We start from the raw sequence: 27,353 nt of genomic DNA on the forward strand, positions 1-27,353 counted from the left end.
GCTACAAGACCAGCGCCAAGCAGCTTGGTGAGAAGGTGACAACAGTTGGTGCGATTATTCTCAAATGGAAGAAACACAAAATAACTGTCAATCTCCCTCGGCCTGGGGCTCCATGCAAGATCTCACCTCGTGGAGTTGCAATGATCATGAGAACGGTGAGGAATCAGCCCAGAACTACACGGGAGGATCTTGTCAATGATCTCAAGGCAGCCGGGACCATAGTCACCAAGAAAACAATTGGTAACACACTATGCCATGAAGGACTGAAATCCTGTAGCGCCCGCAAGGTCCCCCTGCTAAAGAAAGCACATATACAGGCCCGTCTGAAGTTTACCAATTAACATCTGAATGATTCAGAGGAGAACTGGATGAAAGTGTTGTGGTCAGATGAGACCAAATTCGAGCTCTTTTGGCATCATCTCAACTCTTGAGTGAGAACCTCCTTCCCTAAGCCAGGGCATTGAAAATGGGTCGTGGATGGGTATTCCAGCATGACAATGACCCAAAACACACGGCCAAGGCAACAAAGGAGTGGCTCAAGAAGAAGCACATTAAGGTCCTGGTGTGGCCTAGCCAGTCTCCAGACCTTAATCCCATAGAAAATCTGTGGAGGGAGCTGAAGGTTCGAGTTGCCAAATGTCAGCCTCGAAACTTTAATGACTTGGAGAAGATCTGCAAAGAGGAGTGGGACAAAATCCCTCCTGAGATATGTGCAAACCTGGTGGCCAACTACAAGAAACGTCTGACCTCTGGTTTTTCCATCAAGTACTAAGTCATGTTTTGCAGAGGGGTCAAATACTTATTTCCCTCATTAAAATGCAAATCAATCTATAACATTTTTGACGTGTTTTTCTGGATTTTGTTGTTGTTATTCTGTCTCTCACTGTTCAAATAAACCTACCATTAAAATTAAAGACTGATCATGTCTTTGTAAGTGGGCAAATGTACAAAATCAGCAGGGGATCAAATACTTTTTCCCCTCACTGTAGTAGCGGCCTATTAGGCCCCCCGAAACGCCAAGTGGGAATTGTGTGTGCGAATGTGTGTGTTGGTCTGAGGAAAGCAGCGATGGTGGGAGGGTTGGTTGGTTGGTGTGTGTGTGTGTAATGTACTGTACTTTTCGCTCCGTTTCTGTGTTGTTGTTTTTCTAAAGAAGCCGTCAAACCTTCCCGAAGCCCCCACCACCACCACCACCACCACCACCACCACCACCATACCCCGAACCCCCCACCACACCACCAACTTTTAAAAGGTAGTGGATTTGCCGTTTTATTAGCTTAATGAACTACCGAAAAGTGATCGGTAAATTCAGCCCTGGGATAATCCTACAGGGGGTGAGAGAGAAAGAGAATGAGAAAGAGAGAGAGAGAGAGGGAAAGGAAAACATATATTACGTAGCCCCTTCTTCCTCCTCTGCGTTTCAAGCAGATGGGGCTCTTGGCAGCGGCAGTGCAAATGTTTATTTGTGTGTTTTCTGTTGTAATTTGAGTGTTTTAACAGTCATCATCGTCAGGCTTATAATCAGGCCCGTAAACTCGCAGGAAAATGTGGCCCACTCTTTTAACTGGAGAAGTCTTTAACTAGTCAGACTCTTACTGTCAGGGAGAGGGGAAGGGGAAGGAGGGGTGGTAGTAGCGTGTAGATCCATTCAAGCCTCTCAGCAGAACCTAACCTTCCTTTGATTATAGCAAGTGTGGTTAACCTGAGAGAAAACGCCACAACATTGATTTGGCAAGGTTTCAAATTGTGGGCAAATGAGAGAATCATGTGTGGGGTTTACAGTTTAATACGTGTCTATGTACCGGCTGCTTTTGAAAATAAAAGGAGTCGAAATTGGTGTGACAGGCGAGTCAATTGTGGCGGTGTGCGGAAAACATTATTTTTTGCATGGTGAGATTAGTTGTTTTGGAGGTATGGTTAGGATTAGGAGGTGGTTCTCTGTGAGGTGCTTGGATTCCCTTTAGGTAGTGATAGAGACTTTGAATGTTAAATATGGGCATTTGGGTTAGGTCAAGGTGTTTCCCTTCATGAGAGTGATGTTTTTGTCATTTTCCTAATTAATCGCCAGAAGAGAATGAGAGATGCACCCAAGGTAATTAGGGAGGGATTCTATATTTAGGCAATACTATAATTGCAAAAAAGCATTCATGATTTGATACCTCAATAACATCATTTTTAAGCGCTTTTTTCATGATGATAACTTCCTCTTTGCTCTATGACTGTTGCCAGTGTGTTGAGAAAAAGCATTGGACTCGCCATAGATTTTACACCTGTTCCTTGATTAGTCATGACAAAATCACTCAGTGTGAAGTCCACATGGCCCATGAAATAACTCTGTACCCTCTTTTTTTGTCACTTGACTTCTAGGTTCTCAGGGCGCCAGCACTGTGGACATGTGCACTGTGCCTACCAGTACAGGGAGCATTACCACTGCATGGACCCAGAGTGCAACTACCAGGTGAGTAGCTGTGTGCTGAACACCACATATATTGCACATTTTAGGACACCCTTACTATGACAAAAGTCCCTTGCTATGAGAAGTAGGAATGTCCACAATGTATACCGTACAACCTTCTGAAAACCTCTAAGGTGTACATTTCAAGGAATTCTTATACCTTATGACTTAAGTCCCTACTTCCTCTGACAAAGGTCCCCACTCCCAATGACAAAAGTAACTACTACCTATTAGAGGTTTTGTAAGGTTTTCCTCAAATGGATACCGTACACCCCCCATCTAGGTGGCCTAGTCAGACACTTGTTTGCCTTGTTTCCCCATCTCCCACAAATTGCAGGCTCCCCCTCTCTGTAGTCTAGGCCATGCCTTGTGTCACCATGACAAACGAGATAACAGCAGCGGGGTAATGCTGTACTCTGAACAGCCATGGTTCATTGCCTCCAAATGTGCTGTACTCTACATCCCCTACTGTAAGAACCCATAGAACCAGTGTCGCTGAATACCTTTATTTAACCTTGATTTAGGTTAAATAAAGGTTTATTAGGTTTATTTACCTGGGTGATTCGGAAACGTCTCCATAACTCAGTGTTCTGTTCACAAATGCAGTATCTTCTGTTTCTTCCTGACCACTCGAAGGAGAGAACTGGGGGTTCTATGATATACAGAGATGAATAATATGTCATCACTTCATCTCTGCTCACGCCTAACAAAGGCTTGCGCAGATGAAACCTTGTTGACGTGTGTCCGCTGATCAGATTATGACTGCTGGCACTCATCCAATACCTTTTTTCTCTCACTAAGCTAATTCTGTGCACAATTGGTCTTTGACAATTGGCCTTTTATCCCGGGTTAATTGTAAATATGCTTGAAATATGGTTCCTTTTCAATGTTTTTATTTTATTTTCCTGGAGACAGCAGCCGTTGCTCTGGGACTGCTTTTAATCCCCTTTCACTTGATTAATCTTGTTCCTGTCCCAAGAGTATTCATATATGACACAGGGTGGGAGGAAAAAAATGTTAAGCAGATCAGAAAACAGGCCTGTATGTTTGCCTGAGCATATGGTCTAAAAGAATTAGGCAAACACAAGCAGATTTGTCGAAGATGTAAAATCCTCACACAACTCAAGCTGTATGTTTTTCCACCGTTCCATCTGCTTTTCTGAATTAAGGCATCTGTAGCTCTAATCTTTGTCACAACGCATAAAATCTAAAAGTCCTACTTTCAGTGTTAGACAAGATGTCTATTTGGCTGAATATAATGGAGGGAAAAAGGGCTTTGAAATTATTTGAAGTTGTCGTTTAGAATTTTAGTTGGGGTTATTCAAGTCAAGTCCCCATCTCTCATTGACTTGAAGGGCTTCTAGATTGGTTTCAAGTCAATCTAGACATTTGGGTGTCAGTGAGAACTCATGATATGTTACATGACACACTCCTAGAATATTATCTAGTTGAAAGATGGCACTGCAGTGGATAGTAGCCGTCTTACGGGCTCCTGACCAATTCTGCTATTTTGTATGTTTTTTTTTTACGCTGATCTTAACCTTGATTTTACATAATGTCTCTGCCATCATTTCCTATGACCGAAAACAGCTTCTGGATAATATTGAGTTGCACCCCCCCTTTTGCACTCAGAACAGCCTAAATCCGTTGGGTCATGGACTTTACAAGGTGTTGAAAGCATTCCACAGGGATGCTGGCCCATGTAAACTCCAATGCTTCCCACAGGAAGGTGTTCCTAATATTTGGTATACTCAGTGTACGTCTCGCAGGTTTTCTATACATCGTCAAGACCAGATGGCAGACTCGGGTGAGACGAGGAAGAGGGGTGTGTCTCTTTGTTAACAACAGCTGGTGTGCGATCTCTAATGTTAAGGAATTCTCAAGTTTTTGCCCACCTGAGATAGAGTACATCATGATAAGCTGCAGACTATACTACGTATTTACCAAAATGTTTTTTGTAGCTGCCTATTTACCACCACAAACCAATGCTGGCATTAAGACCAAGGAATGCAAGGAAACTGAAATCTGTTTTACCGCCATTGCATTTGATTGATTGATGCCAGCAAACAGTAGACCTCCCTTGATAACAATTTTTTTATTAAAGAATTAGCCAATCAGCGTTGAGCTGACTCAACTGTGGGTAGTCCTGGCGCAGCAACCCCCCCCCCCCCCAACGGAGGCCAGTTGGCATTTGGCTTCACACCAATCAAATCACATCAAAAGCAAAACACCATGGTCAGAAAAACGTGTCTGTTTTTGGTCTGCTTGTGTTGTCCTGCAGTAGCCAGCTAGCTACAGCTGCCCTTTCCTAAGCCATGGATGGAAATGGGGATTTGGACTTGTGGTTTTGACATAATTCTCCGTACAGGCCAATGATTATAAAAGAGATTCTGATCTAACCATAAATTCATATATTGTGCCACTTAAGACAATTTCAGTTCAGCATGTAGCCTAGATGTAGCCTAGTAGGCTCACGTTAACTAGCTAGCTAACTTAGCTGGTTCATTATTGCCCATGCAAGGAAGTTAGGATAGCAAGCATTTTAGTCAGTTACCCTATGACAACAAAACTAAAAGCGTGTACTACTGTATGACAGAGTCATAGCCAACATTAAAGAGGGGAGGATGGCATTGGCGTTCAACTAGTCTACAGGTAGGGTGAGTCAACATGTTTTTTTAACTTGCGCACGCACAAACACACACATGCACACACACACACACACACACACACACATAAATCAGTACCATGGACAGCCACATGTTATTTAGCATTATACAACAGGTGGGTCTAATCCTGAATGCTGATTGGTTAAAACCGCATTCCAGCTGGTATCTATTCCACAAGTTACAACCGGCTAAATCTATGACGTTAAAATGCCTATTTACTCTGTTCCATCTGACTGCGCAATCCACTGTCTCATCAGCCCAGCCAGGCAATTTATGAACTTGATCTCCACTATAAAAAGCATCTAGACATTATCTCACATTTATTTTAGACTAACATTTAGTTTTCAACAGCGGAGATGTGTATACATTTTGCTGTCTGTTTCTCCGACATTTGCAACATTGTTTCAATATTCAAATTCGATCTCCAGCTGTCCCATAGTAATAAACGTGTCTGGAGTCGGGATGAGGCAGAGAGGTAGGCAGCTTTCTCAGCCAGTCGAAATCATGAATCAGCATAATTTTTATGGATATATACAAAGAACTATCAATTGAAAAACGAAGTGCAGCTAGTTTGCTGTCTTTCCAGCGTCAGTTTGAAGTGATTGTGTTAGTTTTGTTGTTGGCTAGCTCCTCTGAACAACAGTGTCCTGACGAGAGAGCACATTTTCTACACCAGGTGAAATCGCGCATCATTAGCTCATTGTTATGGATGTATCCAAATAAATGTCACTAGAAAACAGCAAAAATGAAATGCAAATGCAGCTCCTTTTCTGTTATTCTGGCTGCACTGTTTGACATGACTGTAAGTTAGCTAGTTGGCTAACTAGCAAGCAAGGGATAAGAACGTTGCCAGCCAGTATGGCAATGGAACATTTAGAACAGAACCAAAAAACTGAACTGATAGAACGAACGTCCAGCCAGCTTGGGTAGCAACCCTAGATTTGTGTCGGGACTATATCTTGTGGAAGGATGAAATAGTATGAATATATTAATAATTTTAATTAAAATATGTAAATCATTATTTGAATTTGTTGGTAACCCGTCGTATAAAAGTCTCGGGCCTTCGTCTTGGGCCTAACAACACCTGTGCCAATATATCCTCCAAAAACCGGCTTCTTGGGCTTTATCACTTAAATATAGATTGAACTAAATTGTTTTTGGTATCTTTAAGTTTTTGTATTCACTGTATTAGGGGTTCCGGTGTGGCTCAGTTGGTAGAGCATGGCAGTACATAAATGTATGCACTCACTACTGTAAATTGCTCTGGATAAGAGGATCTGCTAAATGACAGAAATGTAAATGTAAAACATATTAGACTAAGCATTTATAGCCTAGTTGTTTTAATGATGTTAAAATGGTGCTGGAATAGCGGAGGCAGTGCTGTTTTCTTTGTGCTGACTTGCAGTAACTCTAAATCAATAGATGTTTAGTAAACTGTCGGAAACATTAACTTGCTTGACCTTGCCGTAAGTTATGAAACTGTTTGTCACATGCAATATTTGATTTGTGGACTTTAAACAGGTTAACATTTGCAAGGCCGCGGGGCCAGATGGAATACCTAGCTAGCAAAGGTCTTCACTGACACCTATCCCTGACCCAGTCTGTAAAACGAACTTGTTTCAAGCAGACCACCATAGTCCCCATGCCCAAGGATGCCAAGGTAACCTGCCTAAATAACTATCGCCCCGTAACACTCACATCTATAGCCATGAAATGCTTTGAAAGGCTGGTCATGGCTCACATCAACACCATTGTCCCAGACACCCTGGACCCACTCCAATTCACATACCGCCCCAAAAAATCCACAGATGACGCAATCTCTATTGCACTCCACACTGCCCTCACCCACCTGGACAAAAGGAATGCCTATGTAAGAATGCTGTTCATTGACTACATCTCAGCATTCAACACCAAAGTCTCCTCCAAGCTCATCACCAAGCTCAGGACCCTGGGACTGAACACCTCCCTCTGCAACTGGATCCTGGACTTCCTGACTGGCCGCCCCCCAGTTGGTGAGGGTAGGCAACAACACATCCGCCACACTGACCATCAACAAGGGGGACCCTCAGGGGTGAGTGCTTAGTCTCCTCCTGTACTCCCTATTCCCCCATGACTGTGTGGCCACGCACGACCCAAACATCATCATCAAGTTTGCTGATGACACGACGGTGGTAGGACTGATCACCGACGATGATTAGGCAGCCTACAGGGAGGAGGTCAGAGACCTGGCAGTGTGGTGCCAGGACAACCACCTCTCCCTCAATGTCAGCAATACAAAGGAGCTGATCGTGGACTACAGGAAACGGAGGTGCGAGCACACCCCGATCCACATCGATGGGGCTGTAGTCGAGTGGGTCGAGGGCTTCAAGTTCCTCGGTATCCACATCATTAAGGAATTAACATGGTCCACACACACCCACACAGTTGTGAAGAGGGCAAGACAGCCCCTCTTCCCCCTCAGGAGGCTGAAAAGATTTGGCATGGGCTCTAAGATCTTCAAATGGTTGTACAGCTGCACCATTGAGAGCATCTTTACTGGCTGCATCACCGCTTGGTACGGCAACTGCAAGGCACCCGACCGCAAGGCGCTACAGAGGGTGATGAGTGCGGCCCAGTACATTACTGGGGCCTTGCTCCCTGCCATCCAGGACCTCTATACCAGGAGGTGTCAATGGAAGGCCCAAAAAATTGTCAAAGATAACAGCCACCCAAGCCATAGACTGTTCTCTCTGCTACCGCATGGCAAGCCGTACCAGTGCACCAACTCTGCAACCAACAGGACCCTGAACAGCTTCTACCCCCAAGCCATAAGACTGGTAAAGAAGACTGCTAAATACACTGCTCAAAAAAATAAAGGGAACACTTAAACAACATAATGTAACTCCAAGTCAGTCACACTTCTGTGAAATCAAACTGTCCACTTAGGAAGCAACACTGATTGACAATAAATTTCACATGTTGTTTTGCAAATGGAATAGACAACAGGTGGAAATTATAGGCAATTAGCAAGACACCCCCAATAAAGAAGTGGTTATGCAGGTGGTGACCACAGACCAATTCTCAGTTCCTATGCTTCCTGCCTGATGTTTTGGTCACTTTTGAATGCTGGCGGTGCTTTCACTCTAGTGGTAGCATGAGACGGAGTCTACAACCCACACAAGTGGCTCAGGTAGTGCAGCTCATCCAGGATGGCACATCAATGCGAGCTGTGGCAAGAAGGTTTGCTGTGTCTGTCAGCGTAGTGTCCAGAGCATGGAGGCGCTACCAGGAGACAGGCCAGTACATCAGGAGACGTGGAGGAGGCCGTAGGAGGGCAACAACCCAGCAGCAGGACCGCTAGCTCCGCCTTTGTGCAAGGAGGAGCAGGAGGAGCACTGCCAGAACCCTGCAAAATGACCTCCAGCAGGCCACAAATGTGCATGTGTCTGCTCAAACAGTCAGAAACAGATTCCATGAGGGTGGTATGAGGGCCCGACATCCACAGGTGGGGGTTGTGCTTACAGCCCAACACCGTGCAGGACGTTTGACATTTGCCAGAGAACACCAAGATTGGCAATTCACCAATGGCGCCCTGTGCTCTTCACAGATGAAAGCAGGTTCACACTGAGCACATGTGACAGACGTGACAGAGTCTGGAGACGCCGTGGAGAACGTTCTGCTGCCTGCAACATCCTCCAGCATGACCGGTTTGGCGGTGGGTCTGTCATGGTGTGGGGTGGCATTTCTTTGGGGGGCCACACAGCCCTCCATGTGCTCGCCAGAGGTAGCCTGACTGCCATTAGGTACCGAGATGAGATCCTCAGACCCCTTGTGAGACCATATGCTGGTGCGGTTGGCCCTGGGTTCCTCCTAATGCAAGACAATGCTAGACCTCATGTGGCTGGAGTGTGTCAGCAGTTCCTGCAAGAGGAAGGCATTGATGCTATGGACTGGCCCGCCTGTTCCCTAGACCTGAATCCAATTGAGCACATCTGGGACATCATGTCTCGCTCCATCCACCAACGCCACGTTGCACCACAGACTGTCCAGGAGTTGGCGGATGCTTTAGTCCAGGTCTGGGAGGAGATCCTTCAGGAGACCATCCGCCACCTCATCAGGAGCATGCCCAGGCATTGTAGGGAGGTCATACAGGCACGTGGAGGCCACACACACTACTGAGCCTCATTTTGACTTGTTTTAGGGACCTTACATCAAAGTTGGATCAGCCTGTAGTGTGGTTTTCCACTTTAATTTTGAGGGTGACTCCAAATCCAGACCTCCATGGGGTTGATACATTTGATTTCCATTGATCATTTTTGTGTGATTTTGTTGTCAGCACAGACAAAAGTATTTAATAAGATTATTTGTGTTGTTTAAGTGTTCCCTTAATTTTTTTGAGCAGTGTAGTAGCCATGTTATTTTTACTTATTATTGTTATTCGTTATTCACTGTGTATTTATTTCTCGTGTCACAATGTTTTTTTAATGTAACTCTGTTGGAAAAGGACCCGTAAGTAAGCATTTCTCTGTTAGTCTATACCTGTTGTTTTTGACAAATAAAACACATTTTTTATTTGATTTATCCTGCTACCACCCTCAGCGGAATTCTCCTTTCATGGGCCTGTGTGTGCATCCACCACAGTGGTGGAAATCCTGAAATATGTGGAGTAAGTCAAGTGGCTTCCAGCTCCCAGACTCCAACTGAAAAAGGAGCTTTTCTACCCTTGTTAGCTATCACCAGGCTAATTTTGGCTTCCATGACGGATCGAACGCAGTGGGACGTCTGGAGGTCAACTTTCCTCTCATTTACAGCCAAAAAGAATCAGTCCCAAATGAAATTATTTTGAATGGGAAATCAATAGTTCAGTTATCAGTGAGGAATGCTCTGCCAGAATTATACAGCACTACCGTAAGTTACAGAATTACATAAGGGGTGGGAAATAGGTCAAGAAATAAGGAAAGGCAACCAGCTGCCTTAGTTTCCAAAATCTTTTACTTGCACCTTGGTGGAACACATGCTTCACACATCAGCAAGTACCATACTTTATTTACGCAATTAGATGTGTTTTAGAATAACTTAATCACATGTTTTGCCCTGATCTATCTTTCTACTGTACATATGGATTTAAGTAGCTCCAGCATCCTTGATTCAAAAAAATCCCAGAAATGGGAGCTTATTTCTCTAAATTTTTTGGCACGCATTTCTTTACATCCCTGTTAGTAAGCATTCTCATTTGCCAATATAATCCATCCACCTGACAGGTGTGGCATATCAAGAAGCTGATTCAACAGCATGATCATTACACAGGTGCACCTTGTGCTGGGGACAATAAAAGGCCACTTTAAAATGTGCAGTTTTGTCACACAACACCCGCCGACCACATAGCCACACCAGCCCAGAACCTATTTCTGTCTGTAATAAAGCCCTTTTGTGGGGATTTTTCATTCTTATTGGCTGGGCCTGGTTCCCCAATGGATGGGCCTATGCCCTCCCAGGCCCACCCATGGCTGCACCCCTGCCCAGTCATGTGAAATCCATAGATTAGGGCCTAATGAATTGATTTCAAATGACTGATTTCCTTATACAAACTGTAACTCAGTAAAATCTTAGAAATTGTTGCATGTTGCATTTATATTTTTGTTTAGTATATATTTACGTCACCAAATAATTGATTAAAACACACTGTTTTGCAATGTTCTACAGTAGCCTCAACAGCACTCTGAAGTGTAGCAACATGGTGTAACCGCAGGACCGCTAGTTTCCATCCTCCTCTGGGTACATTGACTTCAATACAAAACCTAGGAGGCTCATGGATCTCACTCCCTTCTATAGACTTACACAGTAGTTATGACAACTTCTGGAGGACGTCCTCCAACCTATCAGAGCTCTTGCAGCATGAACTGACATTGTCACCCAATCAAAGGATCCGAGAATGAATCTAGTACTGAAAGCATAAACTACAGCTACCTAGCACTGCAGTGCATACAATGTGGTGAGTAGTTCACTCAACAAGAGAGAAAGACAATAGTTGAACAGTTTGAACAAATTAATTTCTTTAAAAATGAAGGAGAAGCAAGAGAGAGCGAGAGAGAGAGATATTTCATTGTATTTGTTTTTCCACTTTCCACTAGCGAATGCAGCTAGCTAATTTAGACTACTCAAACACCCGGCTCAAACAGAGAGGGATACTATGTTAGCTAGCTGGCTATCCAACATTCATTTATTGCCATCGGGGCCCGCCGGTGTAACTGCTAAACTGCTTGCTGACTGTACACTGTACTGCATGATTGTAGCGGGTTTACTAAAGCATTAATTCTAGTAGCTATGTTGACTATGATGTTAGCTAATATAGTGGCAACTATGTAGGCTGTTTGTAGCGGTTATGATAATAAGGTTTAGCTTAGAAATGACTTTTTCCCTCGTCACACAGCTGATGTGTTGTGCACTGAAGTCCACAAGCAAAGGGAAAAGGTGAGAGGAGGAGAGTGTGTAGATGCGAAAAGGAATTATACAACGAGCAAAATGATCATACTGTTTGCACGTGGCTGCTATGAAAGTGAACTGTGTTTGCGTGTGATCAGGAGTGTATTCATTTAGCCAATTCTGTTAAAAAACTAAACGAAACAGGGATAAACATACCTGAATTTGTCCAATATAAACCCTTGTTTGCAACTGTTGGACTAATTATTACACCCTAGATCAGCTAGATGCAGGCAAGAGTGTGCAAGGCAGTATTGAATGTTTCGACCTGTGAACCTACGTTGTAAACTTTCATTCATAGGCTAGGTTGTAGCAACCTCATGATGGGTATAGGGAACATTTTAGTTGTATGTATTAAGTACCCTAAACCTATCGCTGTTACATTGAGCTGGGTGAATGGAATATGAAATTCAGTCATCCAATATGCTGTAATAGAAATAAGGCCATGCTCATTAAAAAAATATTTGTCCTCCCTTATCTTAAACGTCACCGACTGCCACTGTTTGAATACATTATTCAATAGTGTAATATGTTTTAGAAGAAATGTTGCTTGGATTGTTCAGTAGTTTGTGCTTACTGGCTAGTGGCTACTCTGATATTTATGGTTAATTTGAGCTGGCGACCAAGAATGTCGCATTGCCAGTGGGAATAGGGCCTAAGACCAATTACGGCAGATTTGGTTGCTCTCCAGAGTCACTTTTCTGTTTTTCTTCTCTGCTCCTCAGTGTAAGAGGCTTTTACATTTTGAGGAGGGTATCTTATCATATTCCCTCCTTATTACAGCCGAAACCAGAGCAAAAACCGCATCGTTAATGCTTTAATTAAAATGGAATCATATTTCATTGATGGAAATGAAAGGGAAACTGTTTTTTTGGTTCATTCGTTTGTTTGCTTGTTTTGTTGTCTCTTTTTTCCCCACATTGTAAGTCAGAGAAACCATCTGCATGGAACATAATTTTGCCAAAGCCCGGAACATCGGAATTGTGGTCTTGCAGGTCAAGTGATCCATTTTAATAAAAAAAAACAGAGGGAATAGAAAGTAATAGAGATGTGGACTGAAGACTTTACTCACAATCCAAAAGTTCCACTTGTTATACACTACATGACCAAAAGTATGTGGACACCTGTTCGTCAAACATCTCATTCCAAAATCTTGGGCATTAATATGGAGTTGGACCCCCCTTTGCTGCTATAACAGCCTCCACTCATCTGGGAAGGCTTTCCACTAGATGTTGGAACATAGCTGCAGGGACCTTCTTCCATTCAGCCACAAGAGCATTAGTGAGGTCGGCACTGATGTTGGGCGATAAGGCCTGGCTCGCATTTGGCGTTCCAATTCATCCCAAAGGTGTTCGATGGAGTTGAGGTCAGGGCTCTGTGCAGGCCAGTCAAGTACTTCCATACTGATCTTGACAAACGATTTCTGTATGGACCTCGCTTTGTGCACAGGGACATTGTCATGCTGAAACAGGAAAGGGCCTTCCCCAATCTGTTGCCAAAAAGTTGGAAGCACAGAATCATCTAGACTGTCATTGAATGCTGTAGGGTTAACATTTCCCTTCACTAAAACTAAGGGGCCTAGGCCGAAACATGAAAAACAGCCCCAGACCATTATTCCTCCTCCACCAAACTTTACAGTTGGCACTATGCATTTGGGCAGGTAGCGTTCTCCTGGCATCCTCCAAACCCAGATTCGTCCATTAGACTACTAGATGGTGAAGCGTGATTCATCACTCAAAAGAATGCGTTTCCACTGCTCAAGAGACTCATTTTGTGCAGCTCCATGGTAAGAAATGTGACCGTTCCTGGTGCAAAAACAATGTCCTATCCCGGAGATCGAGCAAATGACATTACTAAGCTGTTCCCAAATGTACTACATCAGGACAAGGAAATCGATTCTATCGTAGTCCATGTGGGTTTTAATGACATTATGAAGGGCAGTTCTGAACAGTTGAAACTGGATTTTAAAGCTGCTAGACACTGACAAAAAAAACATATCTGGCCATGCGCCCTCTCTGAATCGTGGCATTGAATGCTTTAGCAGGATTCTCTCTCTTCACAACTGGCTACATGATTATTGCAGCTCAATGGGTGTAGCTTTTGTTAAACAATTTAAATACCTTTTGGAAACATAACACGTTTTATAAGGAGGATGGGATCCACCCAAATAATTTGGGTTCCTGAATCCTTTCACAGCATTATAAGGCTGCGTTGAGACAATGACCTAGCAATGACCCAAGCCCAGCTCAGCTAATCCCTACCATTGTGACACAGAGTTGTTAAAATGCTTCAGCAAATGTACATTACACTAGGGGTGTCGGTAGACACAATATAAGTAACCTAATTTATGCCCTGAATGCCTCTGCTAATCCTACAGCTATTGTATCTGGTAATCATGTGTCTAAGAACCAGATTTATACTGTTAGCACCGAGCCGGTGTGCCCTAGGAGGAAGTCCACTGTGTGCAGCTCACCATGCACTAACATAAAGAACATGAGCACATCTACTATTGCAAAGCTTCCCAGTAAAGTAATAACAACAAGCATCCCAGAAGAAAAGTGCTCAAAATAGCCCACGTTAACATATGTAGCTTAAGAAACAAGGTTCATGAAATCAATAATTTGCTAGTAACAGATGACATTCATATTCTGACTATCTCTGAAACTCACTTAGATAATACCTTTGATGAAACAGTGATAGCAATACAAGGTTATAACATTTACAGAAAAGATAGAAATGCCAATGGTTGAGGTGTTGCTGTTTATATTCAGAACCACATTTCTGTGAACATTAGAGATGATCTCATGTTAAATACTGTTGAAGTATTATGGCTACAGGTTCATCTGCCTCACCTAAAGCCCATTCTGGTGGGAAGCTGCTATAGACCACCAAGTGCTAACAGTCAGTATCTGGATAACATGTGCAAAATGCTTGATAATGTATGTGATATCAATAGATAGGTGATTTAAATATTGACTGGCTTTCATCAGGCTGCCCACTCAAGAGAAAGCTTCAAACTGTAGCAAGTGCCTGCATCCTGGTTCAGGTTATCAGTGAACCTACCAGTACAGGAATTAAATCATCAACATGTATTGATCATATATTTACTAATGCTGCAGAGATTTGTTTGAAAGCAGTATCCAAATCCATTGGATGTAGTGATCACAATATAGTAGCCATATCTAGGAAAACCAAAGTTCCAAAGGCTGGGCCTAATATTGTGTATAAGAGGTCATACAAGTTTTGTAGTGATTCCTATGTTGTTGATGTAAAGAATGTATGTTGGTCTGTGGTGTGTAATGAGGAGCCAACAGACACTGCTCTTGACACATTTATGAAATTGCTTATTCCAGTTACTAATAAGCATGCACCCATTAAGAAAATGACTGTAAAAACTGTTAACCTCTTAAGGATCTGACCTTTTTTTTCAATTTTCTTAAAATGACATGCCCAAATCTAACTGCCTGTAGCTCAGGACCCCCAGGTGCTAAGGGTAGGTAACAACACATCTGCCACACTGATCTTCAACACGGGGGACCCTCAGTGGTGCATGCTCAGTCCCCTCCTGTACTCCTTGTTCACCCATGACTGCATGGCCAGGGACGACTCCAACACCAACATTAAGTTTGCTGACGACACAACAGTGGTAGGCCTGATCACATACAACGATGAGAACGCCTATAGGGAGGAGGTCAGAGAACTGGCCGTGTGGTGCCAGGAAAACAACCTCTCCCTCAACTTGATCAAGACAAAGGAAATTATTGTGGACTACAGGAAAAGAAAAGAGGACTGAGCACGCCTCCATTCTCATCGACGGGGCTGTACTGGAACAGGTTGAGAGCTTCAAGTGTTACGTTCGTTTAAGGACGGGTCAGACCAAGGCGCAGCGTGAAATGTGTACATGTTTATTTAACTAATAAACACACGACAAAACAACAAACCAATGAAACGTGAAGTCCTAAAGCTAAACACAAATCAAGCCTACTCACGGAACAAGATCCCACAACTAACGAGTGCCAATAGGCTGCCTAAGTATGATCCCCAATCAGAGACAACGAGCGACACCTGTCTCTGATTGGGAATCACACCCGGCCAAACATAGATATACAACACCTAGACTGCAACATAGAAAACACAACATAGAATATTCCCACCCTGAGTCCCCTGAGTCAGGGCGTGACAGTAAGTTCCTTGGTGTCCACATCAACAACAAACTATCATGGTCCAAACATACCAAGACAGTCGTGAAGAGGGCACGACAAAGCCTATTCCCCCTCAGGAGACTGAAAAGATTTGGCATCGGTCCTCAGATCCTCAAAAGGTTATACAGCTGCACCATCGAGAGCATCCTGACTGGTTGCATCATCGCCTGGTATGGCAACTGCTCAGCCTCCGATCGCAAGGCACTCCAGAGGGTAGTGCGTACAGCCCAGTACCTCACTGGGGCCAAGCTTCCTGCCTTCTAGGACCTCTATACCAGGCGGCATCAGAGGAAGGCCCTAAAAATTGTCAAAGACTCCAGCCCCCCTAGTCATAGACTGTTTTCTCTGCTACCGCACGGCAAGCAGCACCGGAGTGCCAAGTCTAGGTCCAAAAGGCTTCTTAACAGCTTCTACCCCTAAGCCATAAGACTCCTTAACAGCTAATCATGGCTACCCGGACTATTTGCATTGTCCAACCCACCCCCTTTTTTATGCTGCTGCTACTCTGTTTATTATCTATGCACAGTCACTAACTCTACCCACATGTACATATTACCTCAATTACCTCGACTAACCGGTGCCCCAGCACATTGACTCTGTACCGGTACCCCCTGTATATAGCCTCCCTACTGTTATATTATTTTCCTGCTGCACTTTAATTATTTGCAATTTTTATTTTTTACTTATCTATTTTTTACCAACCTTTTTTTTCTTTTCTTAAAACTGCATTGTTGGTTAAGGGCTTGTAAGTAAGCGTTTCACTGTAAGGTCTACCTTACACCTGTTGTATTTGGCGCATGTGGCAGATACAATTTGATTTGATTTGATTTGAAGGAAGAACGTTTGTGGAAATGTGAAATTAATGTAGGGGAATATAACACATTAGATCTGGTAGAAGATAATACAAACAAAAAAACATGAGTTTTCTTTCAATTTTTTTTGTTCCATCATCATTGAAATGCAAGAGAAAGGCCACAATATAATATTGCAGTTTAGGCGCAATTTAGATTATGGCAGTGTGTGTGCAAAGTTTCAGATTGATCCAATGAAGCATTGAAATGCTGGACTATTTTGTATCAAGTCTGCCCAATTGGTCAATTGATACATTTTCAAGTACATAACTATAGAGAACATACAAAATGATATGCTAATACAAAATGTAAGTTTACACACCAGGAATGTCATACATGATGGATCATTAGCTTACACACTAACTTTCACACATCTAGATGGCCGGGCGGGGTTGGTGTGGAGCCAGAGACAGCAGTGGTTGAAACTGTAGAACCCAGTTCCCACATTTGAATTTAAAAATTGATTTTATCAAACAAAACTAAGCTACATTTTATCTCTGGGACCCTTAGGATGACAAATAAGAGCAAGATAACTGAATGTAAGTACATTATTTACCTTAAGAGGTGAATGTATCAAACCAGTTAACGTGATACTTTTTGTTGTTGTTGTGCACTCTCTTCAAACAATAGCATTGTATTATTTCACTGTAATAGCTACTGTAAATTGGAGAGTGCAGTTAGATTAACAATAATTTAAGCTTTCTTCCCATATAAGACATGTCTACAGTGCCTTGCAAAAGTATTCATCCCCCTTGACGTTTTTCCTATTTTGTTGCATTACAACCTGTAATTTAAATGGATTTTTATTTGGATTTCATGTAATGGACATACAAAAAATTGTCCAAATGGGTGAAGTGAAATGAAAAAAATTACTTGTTTCAAAAAATTCCAAAAAAGATATAACGTAAAAGTGGTGCTTGCATATGTATTCACCCTATTTGCTATGAAGCCCCTAAATAAGATCTGGTCCCTGCAACACCACTAAGCAAGGGGCACCACCAAGCAACCGGCACCATGAATACCAAGGAGCTCTCCAAACAGGTCAGGGACAAAGTTGTGGAGAAGTACAGATCAAGGTTGGGTTATAAAAAAATATCAGAAACTTTGAATATCCCACGGAGCACCATTAAATCCATTATTAAAAAATGGAAAGAATATGGAACCACAACAAACCTGCCAAGAGAGGGCCGCCCACCAAAACTCACGGACCAGGCAAGGAGGGCATTAATCAGAGAGGCAACAAAGATACGAAAGATAACCCTGAAGGAGCTGCAAAGCTCCACAGCGGAGATTGGAGTATTTGTCCATAGGACCACTTTAATCCGTACACCCCACAGAGCTGGTCTTTACAGAAAAGTTTTTTCTCAGCTTGTTACCTGTATAAAAGACACCTGTCCACAGAAGCAATCAATCAATCAGATTCCAAACTCTCCACCATGGCCAAGACCAAAGAGCTCTCCAAGGATGTCAGGGACAAGATAGTAGACCTACACAAGGCTGGAATGGGCTACAAGACCAGCTTGGTGAGAAGGTGACAACAGTTGGTGCGATTATTTGCAAATGGAAGAAACACAAAAGAACTGTCAATCTCCCTCGGCCTGGGGCTCCATGCAAGATCTCACCTTGTGGAGTTGCAATGATCATGAGAACGGTGAGGAATCAGCCCAGAACTACACGGAAGGATCTTGTCAATGATCTCCAGGCAGCTGGGACCATAGTCACCAAGAAAACAATTGGTAACACACTACGCCGTGAAGGACTGAAATCCTGCAGCGCCCGCAAGGTCCCCCTGCTCAAGAAAGGACATATACAGGCCCGTCTGAAGTTTGCCAATGAACATCTGAATGATTCAGAGGTGAACTGGGTGAAAGTGTTGTGGTCAGATAACACCAAAATCGAGCTCTTTGGCATCAACTCAACTCGCCGTGTTTGGAGGAGGAGGAATGCTGCCTATGACCCCAAGAACACCATCCCCACCGTCAAACATGGAGGTGGAAACATTATGCTTTGGGGGTGTTTTTCTGCTAAGGGGACAGGACAACTTCACTGCATCAAAGGGACGATGGACGGGGCCATGTACCGTCTAATCTTGGGTGAGAACCTCCTACCCTCAGCCAGGGCATTGAAAATGAGTCGTGGATTGGTATTCCAGCATGACAATGACCCAAAACACACGGCCAAGGCAACAAAGGAGTGGCTCAAGAAGAAGCACCTACATTTTTATATTTTTGGGATCATTTGTGAGAAGGAGGCAGTGAGACTTTAAAGAAAGTATCACTGCCTCCTTCTCACAAATGATCCAAAAAATATAAAAATTATATAAAGTTGGTTCAAAACAGTGGCGGGTCATTTTGACCCTAGGACAACGGGAGGGTTAAGGTCCTGGAGTGGCCTAGCCAGTCTCCAGACCTTAATCCCACAGAAAATATGTGGAGGGAGCTGAAGGTTCGAGTTGCCAAACATCAGCCTCGAAACCTTTAATGACTTGGAGAATATCTGCAAAGATCTACAAGAAACGTCTGACCTCTGTGATTGCCAACAAGGGTTTTGCCACCAAGTACTAAGTCATGTTTTGCAGAGGGGTCAAATACTTATTTCCCTTATTAAAATGCAAATCTCACTGTTCAAATAAACCTATCATTAAAATGTCTTTGTCAGTGGGCAAACATACAAAATCAGCAGGGGATCAAATACTTTTTTCCCCTCACTGTATGTATGCGGATGACTCAACACTATACATGTCAGCTACTACAGCGACTGAAATGACTGCAACACTTAACAAAGAGTCACAGTTAGTTTCAGAGTGGGTGGCAAGAAATAAATTAGTCCTAAATATTTCTAAATCTAAAAGCATTGTATTTGGGACAAATCATTCACTAAACCCTAAACCTCAACTAAATCTTGTAATAAATAATGTGGAAATTGAGGAAGTTGAGTTGACTAAACTGCTTTGAGTAACCCTGGATTGTAAACTGTCATGGTCAAAACATATTGATACAACAGTAGCTAAAATGGTGAGAAGTATGTCCATAATAAGGCACTGCTCTACCTTCTTAACAGCACTATCAACAAGGCAGCTCCTACAGGCCCTAGTTTTGTCACACCTGGACCACTGTTCAGTCGTGTGGTCAGCTGCCACAAAAAAATGACTTAGGAAAATTGCAAATGGCTCAGAGCAGGGCAGCACGGCTGGCCCTTGGATGTTCACAGAGAGCTAATATTAATAATATGCATGTCAATCTCTCCTGGCTCAAAGTGGAGGAGAGATTGACTTCATCACTACTTGTATTTATGAGAGGTATTGACATGTTGAATGCATCGAGCTGTCTGTTTGAACTACTGGCGCACAGTTCAGTCACCCATGCATACCCCACAAGACATGCCACCAGAGGTCTCTTCACAGTCCCCAAGTCCAGAACAGACTATGGGAGGCGCACAGTACTACATGGAGCCATGACTACATGGAACTCTATTCCACATCAAGTAACTGATGCAAGTGGTAAAATTAGATAAAAAAAAACAGATTAAAAAACAGCTTATGGAACAGCGGGGACTGTGAAGCAACACAAACATAGGCGCAGACACATGCATACACACACACGATAACATACGCACTATACACACACATACACATGGATTTTGTACTGTAGATATGTGGTAGTGGTGGAGTAGGGGCCTGAGGGCACAAAGTGGGTTGTGAAATCTGTGAATGTATTGTAATGTTTTTAAAATTGTATGAACTGCCTTAATTTTGCTGGACCCCAGGAAGAGTAGCTGCTGCATCACCATGCGCAACACTTGACATTGCCCATGGTGATCTTAGGCTTGTGTGCGGCTGCTCGGCCATGGAAGCCCATTTAATGAAGCTCCCGACTAACAGTTATTTTGCTGATGTTGCTTCCAGAGGCAGTTTGGAACTCGGTAGTGAGTGTTGCAACCGAGGACAGATGATTTTTACGCGCTACATGCTTCATCACTCGGCGGTCCCATTCTGTGAGCTTGTGTGGCCTACCACTTCGCGGCTGAGCCGTTGTTGCTCCAAGACGTTTCCACTTCACAATAACAGCAGTTACAGTTGACTGGGCACAGTTGACCGGGGCAGATCTAGCAGGGCAGAAATCTGACAAACTGACTTGTTGGAAAGGTGGCATCCTTTCACGGTCCCATGTTGAAAGTCAGTAAGGCATTTCTATTCAGTAAGGCATTTCTACTGCCAATGTTTGTCTATGGAGATTGCATGGCTGTGTGCTCTATTTATTACACCTGTCAGCAACGGTGTGGCTGAAATAGCCGAATCGGTGTCCACATACTTTGTATATATATAGTGTATGTTTTTGTTGCTACCTATCAGTGCCACACTCCAAAAGTCATAGCTCTGGCCCTCTCCATTGCAACATACACAGCCTCCTCTCCTACTCTGCCAATTGGCTCCTGCGCTTTCAGCTGTTTCCAGAGCGATAAAATGACTTGTTGCTGATTTTGTGACTACTTAAAATCAGCACCAACCTGTTGCCGTGCATTTGTCCCTTGACAGAGGTTCACCAGCAAGCAAGACATGATCAGACACTACAATATGCACAAGAAGAGGGACAACTCTCTGCAGCATGGCTTCATGCGCTTCAGCCCACTGGACGACTGTAGCGTCTACTACCACGGCTGCCACCTCAACGGGAAGAGCACCCACTACCACTGCATGCAGGTAAACACACACATGCGCTCATATGCACACACGCACATACACTCGTAAGATGTGCTTACAAACACAGACACACATATACACACTCTTCTTCCACTCACCAATACGGTATACACACATGCACACAAAAACACACACACACATTTGTTTTACTATCCTTGTGGGGACCAAACAATTGATTCCCATTAAAAATCCTATTTTCCTAACCCCTAACCCTTTACCCTAAGCCTAACCCTAATGTTAACCTTAACCTTAAACCTAACCCCCAACCCTAATTGTAATACTAACACTAAACCTAACCCCTAAGCCTAAACAGCAGTTTTCCTCGTGGGGGCCGGCAAAATGTCTCCACTTCTGGTCCCCACAAGGATAGTAAAACCTAAAACACAGGCCTGAGAACCTGCAGATGTTGGCATCAGGCACCTATGATTTAGTGGGGAACAAACAGAGTGGCATTTTTTTAGTTATTTGATGGAGAAGTTGCCCCGTTTGTGCCAGTTGAAAAGTGCCAGGGATGATATACAATTGCTGCTTTTAATTCAAACATTAGCAGTTTTTTCCTCTGTGCCCGAGGGCTCCTGAGTACCAGAACATTTTAAACTAAAGAAAGTGATAATCAACTTGCCCACCCCTTTTCTCAACTGAGCCTTTCTCAGGTATCTTCATGGTCCCACTGTGAAAAAGTCTGATTTATTAATTGTTACAAACCAATGCTATTTGAACTAACAAAAACTGCTGAATAAATACTAGGTTGCTTCTCTTAGAGCCCTATCATTCATTTATATCAACAACAGATTAGGATTTAAGTTGAAAGTTTGTCTCCACACCTCTTTTAGGTTGTTATGGTAACTACGAATGTTCTCAATAACCTACTTGGATAAGTAAAGAACAAGTTGATTAATTAATCATTAATAAGTTGATTTATTTGCCTATTACTGAAAAGCTCCAAACTCACACTCCCCTCCCTATCTGCAGGTGGGCTGCAATACGGTGTACACCAGCACTTCCGATGTCATGACTCACGAGAACTTCCACAAGAAGAACACCCAACTGATCAACGACGGCTTTCAGAGGTTCCGTGCCACCGAGGATTGTGGGATGGTGGAGTGCCAATTCTACAGCCAGAAGACCACCCACTTCCACTGCAGGTCAGGAGATCCCTCAGTAATAGAGATAGAGTGTCACGAACGTTGACTGATGACTCGTGGAACCAAGGCGCAGCGTGATAAGCGTACATTTTATTTCGTACACAACACACGAACAAAACAACAAAACGATACGTGAAGTCCTGAGGTTACACAACACAAACCTTTACGGAACAAGATCCCACAAACTAACTGGTGCCAACAGGCTGCCTAAGTATTTTCCCCAATTAGAGACAACGAGCTATAGCTGTCTCTGATTGGGAACCACCCTGGCCAACATAGATCAACACGATCTAGAACAAAAAACATAGAAAACTAAACATAGAAAATCCACACCCTGGCTCAACATTTAAGAGTCCCCAGAGCCAGGGCGTGACAGTACCCCCCCCCCCCCCCCCAAAGGCGCGGACAGTGACCGCGCCACACAAACACAAGAGGGTAGAGGCCAGGTGGGCATTCCGCCTCGGAGGCGGATCCGGCTCCGGGTGTGACCACCACCTTTTCTCCACCTCCCCGTTGCGCCCCTGGTCTGGTCCCGCTGACTGGAGCTGGACCCGACGACGGTGGACCAAACCTTACCGGCTCCGGACTGGAGCCGCTGGCCGGAGCTGGACTGGACACCGGTGGAGCGGATTGCTCTGGCTCCGGAGTGGATCTGCTGACTGGAGTTGGACCGGACCCCGGTGGAGCGGATTGCTCTGACTCCGGAGTGGAGAGCTGACCGGTGCCGGACCAGGCACCGATGGAACAGGCACGGGCCGTGCCAGACTGGACACACGCACCACTGGCTTGGCGCGGGGAGCAGGAACGGGCAGACTAGAGGTCTGGAGCGGAGAGCTGACACAACCCGTCCTGGCTGAATGCCTATTTCCACACAATATGTGTGAGGCATCAGCACAGGACGTACAGGGCTGTGCACTCGTACTGGAGCTACAGCATGTGGCACTGGCGCAGGATATACGGGACCGAGAAGGCGTACTGGAGGCCACGAGCGTTGAGCCAGCACACCCCGTCCTGGCTGCATGCCCACCTTAGCACGACACGTGCGTGGTGCTAGCACCGGACGTACAGGACTGTGCCGGAACACTCCCAGCACAGTACGTGGCTCCGAATAACACGGAGCCTGCTGAGTCTCACGCTTCCTAGCCTGAGTATGGGGAGTTGGCTCTGCTCTAACTCTAGGCTCCGCCAACCACCCTTTGAGCCCCCCCCAAACGTTTTCTTGGGGCTGTCTATCGGGCTTCCTCCTCGGCCGGTACCCTCTGCGTTGCCGCTACTCCTCTCTGTAGCGCGCCTCCACAGTCTCCTCCCAAGGACGGCGATCCATTCCGGCCTGAATCTCTTCCCAAGTCCAGGATCCCTTCCCGTCCAGGATCTCCTCCCAAGTCCAGGCTGTCTGTTCCTGGACACGCTGCTTGGTCCTCTTTAGGTGGGATCTTCTGTCACGACCGTTGACTGATGACTCGTGGAACCAAGGCGCAGCGTGATAAGCGTACATTTAATTTAGTACACAACACACGAACAAAACAACAAAACGAACGATACGTGAAGTCCTGAGGTTACACAACACAAACCTTTACGGAACAAGATCCCACAAACTAACTGGTGCCAACAGGCTGCCTAAGTATGGTCCCCAATCAGAGACAACGAGCTACAGCTGTCTCTGATTGGGAACCACCCTGGCCAACATAGATCAACATGATCTAGAACAAAAAACATTGAAAACTAAACATAGACAATCCACACCCTGGCTCAACATTTAAGAGTCCCCAGAGCCAGGGCGTGACATAGAGATAGTATTTATACAGGTGTTTCTTTTCACCAGGTCTCAAAGTTATTTGCATAATATGGGTTTAACTCACCCCAGCCACTTTGTTTAGTTTGTGCATCCATGATGGCCCAAAGAAATTCCAATGAATTACATTTTTCATAGACTGTAGATTGTATCTGCTTCATACTATGGGGTCGATGAGCTGGTAGGCTCCACATAAAAAAAAAAATTGATAGTAAGAAATTAAAAAAATAATTGAAATTGAAATCCGATACACGACTGTCCCAGAACTGTCCCACTGTACTGAAGAGCAGGACTTGAATTTCTCGGCAGATGCCCCCTTGTGTGGCCGTAATGCCATCTAAACAAATGAATGCTTTGCGGCCAAAGTGGCCGTTGTGCCCTTGGGCTGAATATAATACTTATAATTCCCTTCTCCCGGCTGCCAATCTCCGTAGCCTACTACGAAGCACCTCTCACTCACATGGCTCTCTCAGATATCTAAATTCTTATTAGCCAATGCCTGTCACGTGATCGGGTCCTTCTCACAGGCATCACAGCTCCGAAGTAGGCTACAAGTGAAGACAGACACATTGGGGATGCAACGGTGCATGTCCTTCTTATCGAATTCCGAGGCGCATATTAAAGATGTTAGAAGAACTGTCCACATTTACTTTTCTTCAGCCAACAAGATGAGTAGGCCTAACAAACAGCAAAAGCACTAGCCTATGTCAATCTACTATCCCTCATAGTACAAAAGTTGACCTATTGTATTGGTCAGCTTGTCCTTCTGTGTGAGAAATAAATATTCAAACATGCTCTGGGACAGTTGTGGGACACGATAGATCCCAAATTAATACAACCACTGTCCATCCATTTTTTTGTTTTAAGCTATGAGGCTGATGCAAGAGATCAGAACGTTTAGCTTAAAATGTTGATAAACTATTAGGCTATTTCTTCACATATAAAAACAGCAATGTCCAAACGGCTGTGGGCTATAAGCACAAATGTTTCAAAATGCAAATAGCGGGAAAACACAGTTCTCAAAAGTGCACCGCAAATGCGAGCAGTTTCATATGACAGAGATGAAAATATCCTTCAGAAATGTAGAAAGAGGGAAGCTCTAAAGATGCAACAAAAAGCATGGGTTGTTAATATGACTAGGATTGTGTCTTTGACTGCTGGACAACGAAAGAAAGTTGAGAACATAAGAGAAATAGGCCCTAATGGTTTCAATGGCATATAAGAAAGTGTTTATAAAATACATTCTTATAGTTGGAACATGGTAAGACATGCCTCATAAAATGACAAACATCCAGGTTTTAAACCATTACATTTATTGTTAAATAGTTTCAAAACATTGACTGCCTCCACTCAGATTGCAAGGTGGGTGATGTTGCAGTGCACAACAGGCACTGGCCTTTCTCTCCTATCAGAACGAACAGTGCCTCAAGTATTTTCGACAGAATCAAGCCTTTAGATATTAATAATGCTCCTATATTATATTTGTCAAACATGACTGGCTTATATATACAGTATGTAATTAAAAGTCTCATTAAAGTTTGGCTACATTTTCAGGGCCTCCCTCATGTCAGCATCGGTCTGGACATGAAAGTCTGTAGCCAATATGCAAAGGCTATCACCTACACTTCAACATGTAGGCAAATTATTTATGTACATTTACATAAACTTATGTTTTTCTTAACAGAATAGCTAGTGTTTTTCGGGTTTTAAAATACATTTAATTGGCTATTTTTGTTAATGGCCTTGGTGCCCTAGCAGATGGCATTGGTGCCCTGGCAAATGGCATTGGTTCCCTGGCAGATTGGTCACCTCTTGAAGGCCAAATGGCCTTGCCCCTAAAATCACAGAATTCCAGGCCTACTGAAGAGGCCTTGTAACTTAGCATCATATGTGACATCTTTTTAACTTATTGTCTTCCTCTTTTCTCCCTGCTTTCCTCTCCTTCCTCAGGCGCCCGGGTTGCACCTTCACCTTCAAGAACAAGTGCGACATTGAGAAGCACAAGAGCTACCACATCAAGGATGATGCGTACGCCAAGGATGGCTTCAAGAAGTTCTACAAGTACGATGAGTGCAAGTACGAGGGCTGTGTCTACAGCAAGGCCACCAACCACTTCCACTGCATCCGCTCGGGCTGCGGCTTCACCTTCACCTCCACCAGCCAGATGACCTCCCACAAGCGCAAGCACGACCGCCGCCACATCCGCTCCTCGGGCGTCATAGGCCTCTCCTCAGGCGGTTCCTTCCTGGTGCCCAAGGAGGAACCCGGGTATGAGTCGAGCAATGACGACCTCATGGACTTCCCTGCCATCAGCAGCAAGAACTCCAGCCTGAGCGCCTCGCCCACCACCCAGCAGTCGTCTAACAGGCCTGGCGCCCACCTGCTTGCCACACCCAACACGACGATGTCGTCCTCCGGCGGCGGCCACGTCGGCCTCAAGCCCACCTCCTCACTGTCACACTCGGCACGCATGTCCAGTCTGCTGTCCCAGGCACTGCCCAGCAACATGCCTGTGGCGCTGGCAATGTCCAACAGCGCCCTTGTCGGCGTCAACAAGCCCTTCTTCCCGCTCATGCCCCGGCTGCCCATGCAGCTTCCCCATTCGGCCGCCAGCCTGATCTCGGCCGTGTCATCTGGTTCCTACTCCATGCCCACTGACTCGCTGTCCCAGGCCGGTTGTTCCTCAGCGGGTAGCGATGGTGCTATGGCGTCCATACCGACCTCCTATGGCTCGGCCTCTTCCATCATGGAGAAGATCTCTGCTAGCAAGGGCCTCATATCCCCCATGATGGCCAGGCTGGCAGCGGCTGCCCTCAAGCCTTCCGTTAACCACCAAGACACAGGTGGGTGGTTTCAAAATTAAAATTCTAAAAGCTTTATTGTCTATCCAATTAACCTAAAACAGACATCAATGGGGAAGGAATGTGAGATGGCTCAACATATCATTATTACACTGCTTGTTGTAATAGTAGCTACATGTCTGCCATAAAATTGTTCTCTTGGTGTTTAAACCTCATTTTGAAAAAAAGAGCTACTACATAATTCTGTAAAAGTAGAAACACTCCTCAAAGAGCATGTAGCCAG

General features: G+C 44.3%; 1 protein-coding gene across 1 annotated transcript in view; it reads left to right on the forward strand.

Annotated features, from left to right (window-relative positions):
* LOC311149594 (zinc finger protein castor homolog 1-like) overlaps positions 1 to 27,353 on the forward strand; it is a gene marked incomplete at its 5' end in the record, with an annotated part of 113,827 nt that overhangs the window by 60,928 nt on the left and 25,546 nt on the right. The window contains 4 exons of the mRNA XM_084186768.1: positions 2,368 to 2,458; positions 21,168 to 21,332; positions 22,305 to 22,477; positions 26,220 to 27,112. Of these exons, the coding sequence (XP_084042894.1) occupies positions 2,368 to 2,458; positions 21,168 to 21,332; positions 22,305 to 22,477; positions 26,220 to 27,112 (1,322 nt within the window). The remainder of the gene's footprint in view (positions 1 to 2,367; positions 2,459 to 21,167; positions 21,333 to 22,304; positions 22,478 to 26,219; positions 27,113 to 27,353) is intronic.

This window comes from Coregonus lavaretus, assembly GCF_964263955.1.
Source record: "Coregonus lavaretus genome assembly, chromosome: 22".
Classification (NCBI taxonomy): Eukaryota; Metazoa; Chordata; class Actinopteri; order Salmoniformes; family Salmonidae; genus Coregonus; species Coregonus lavaretus.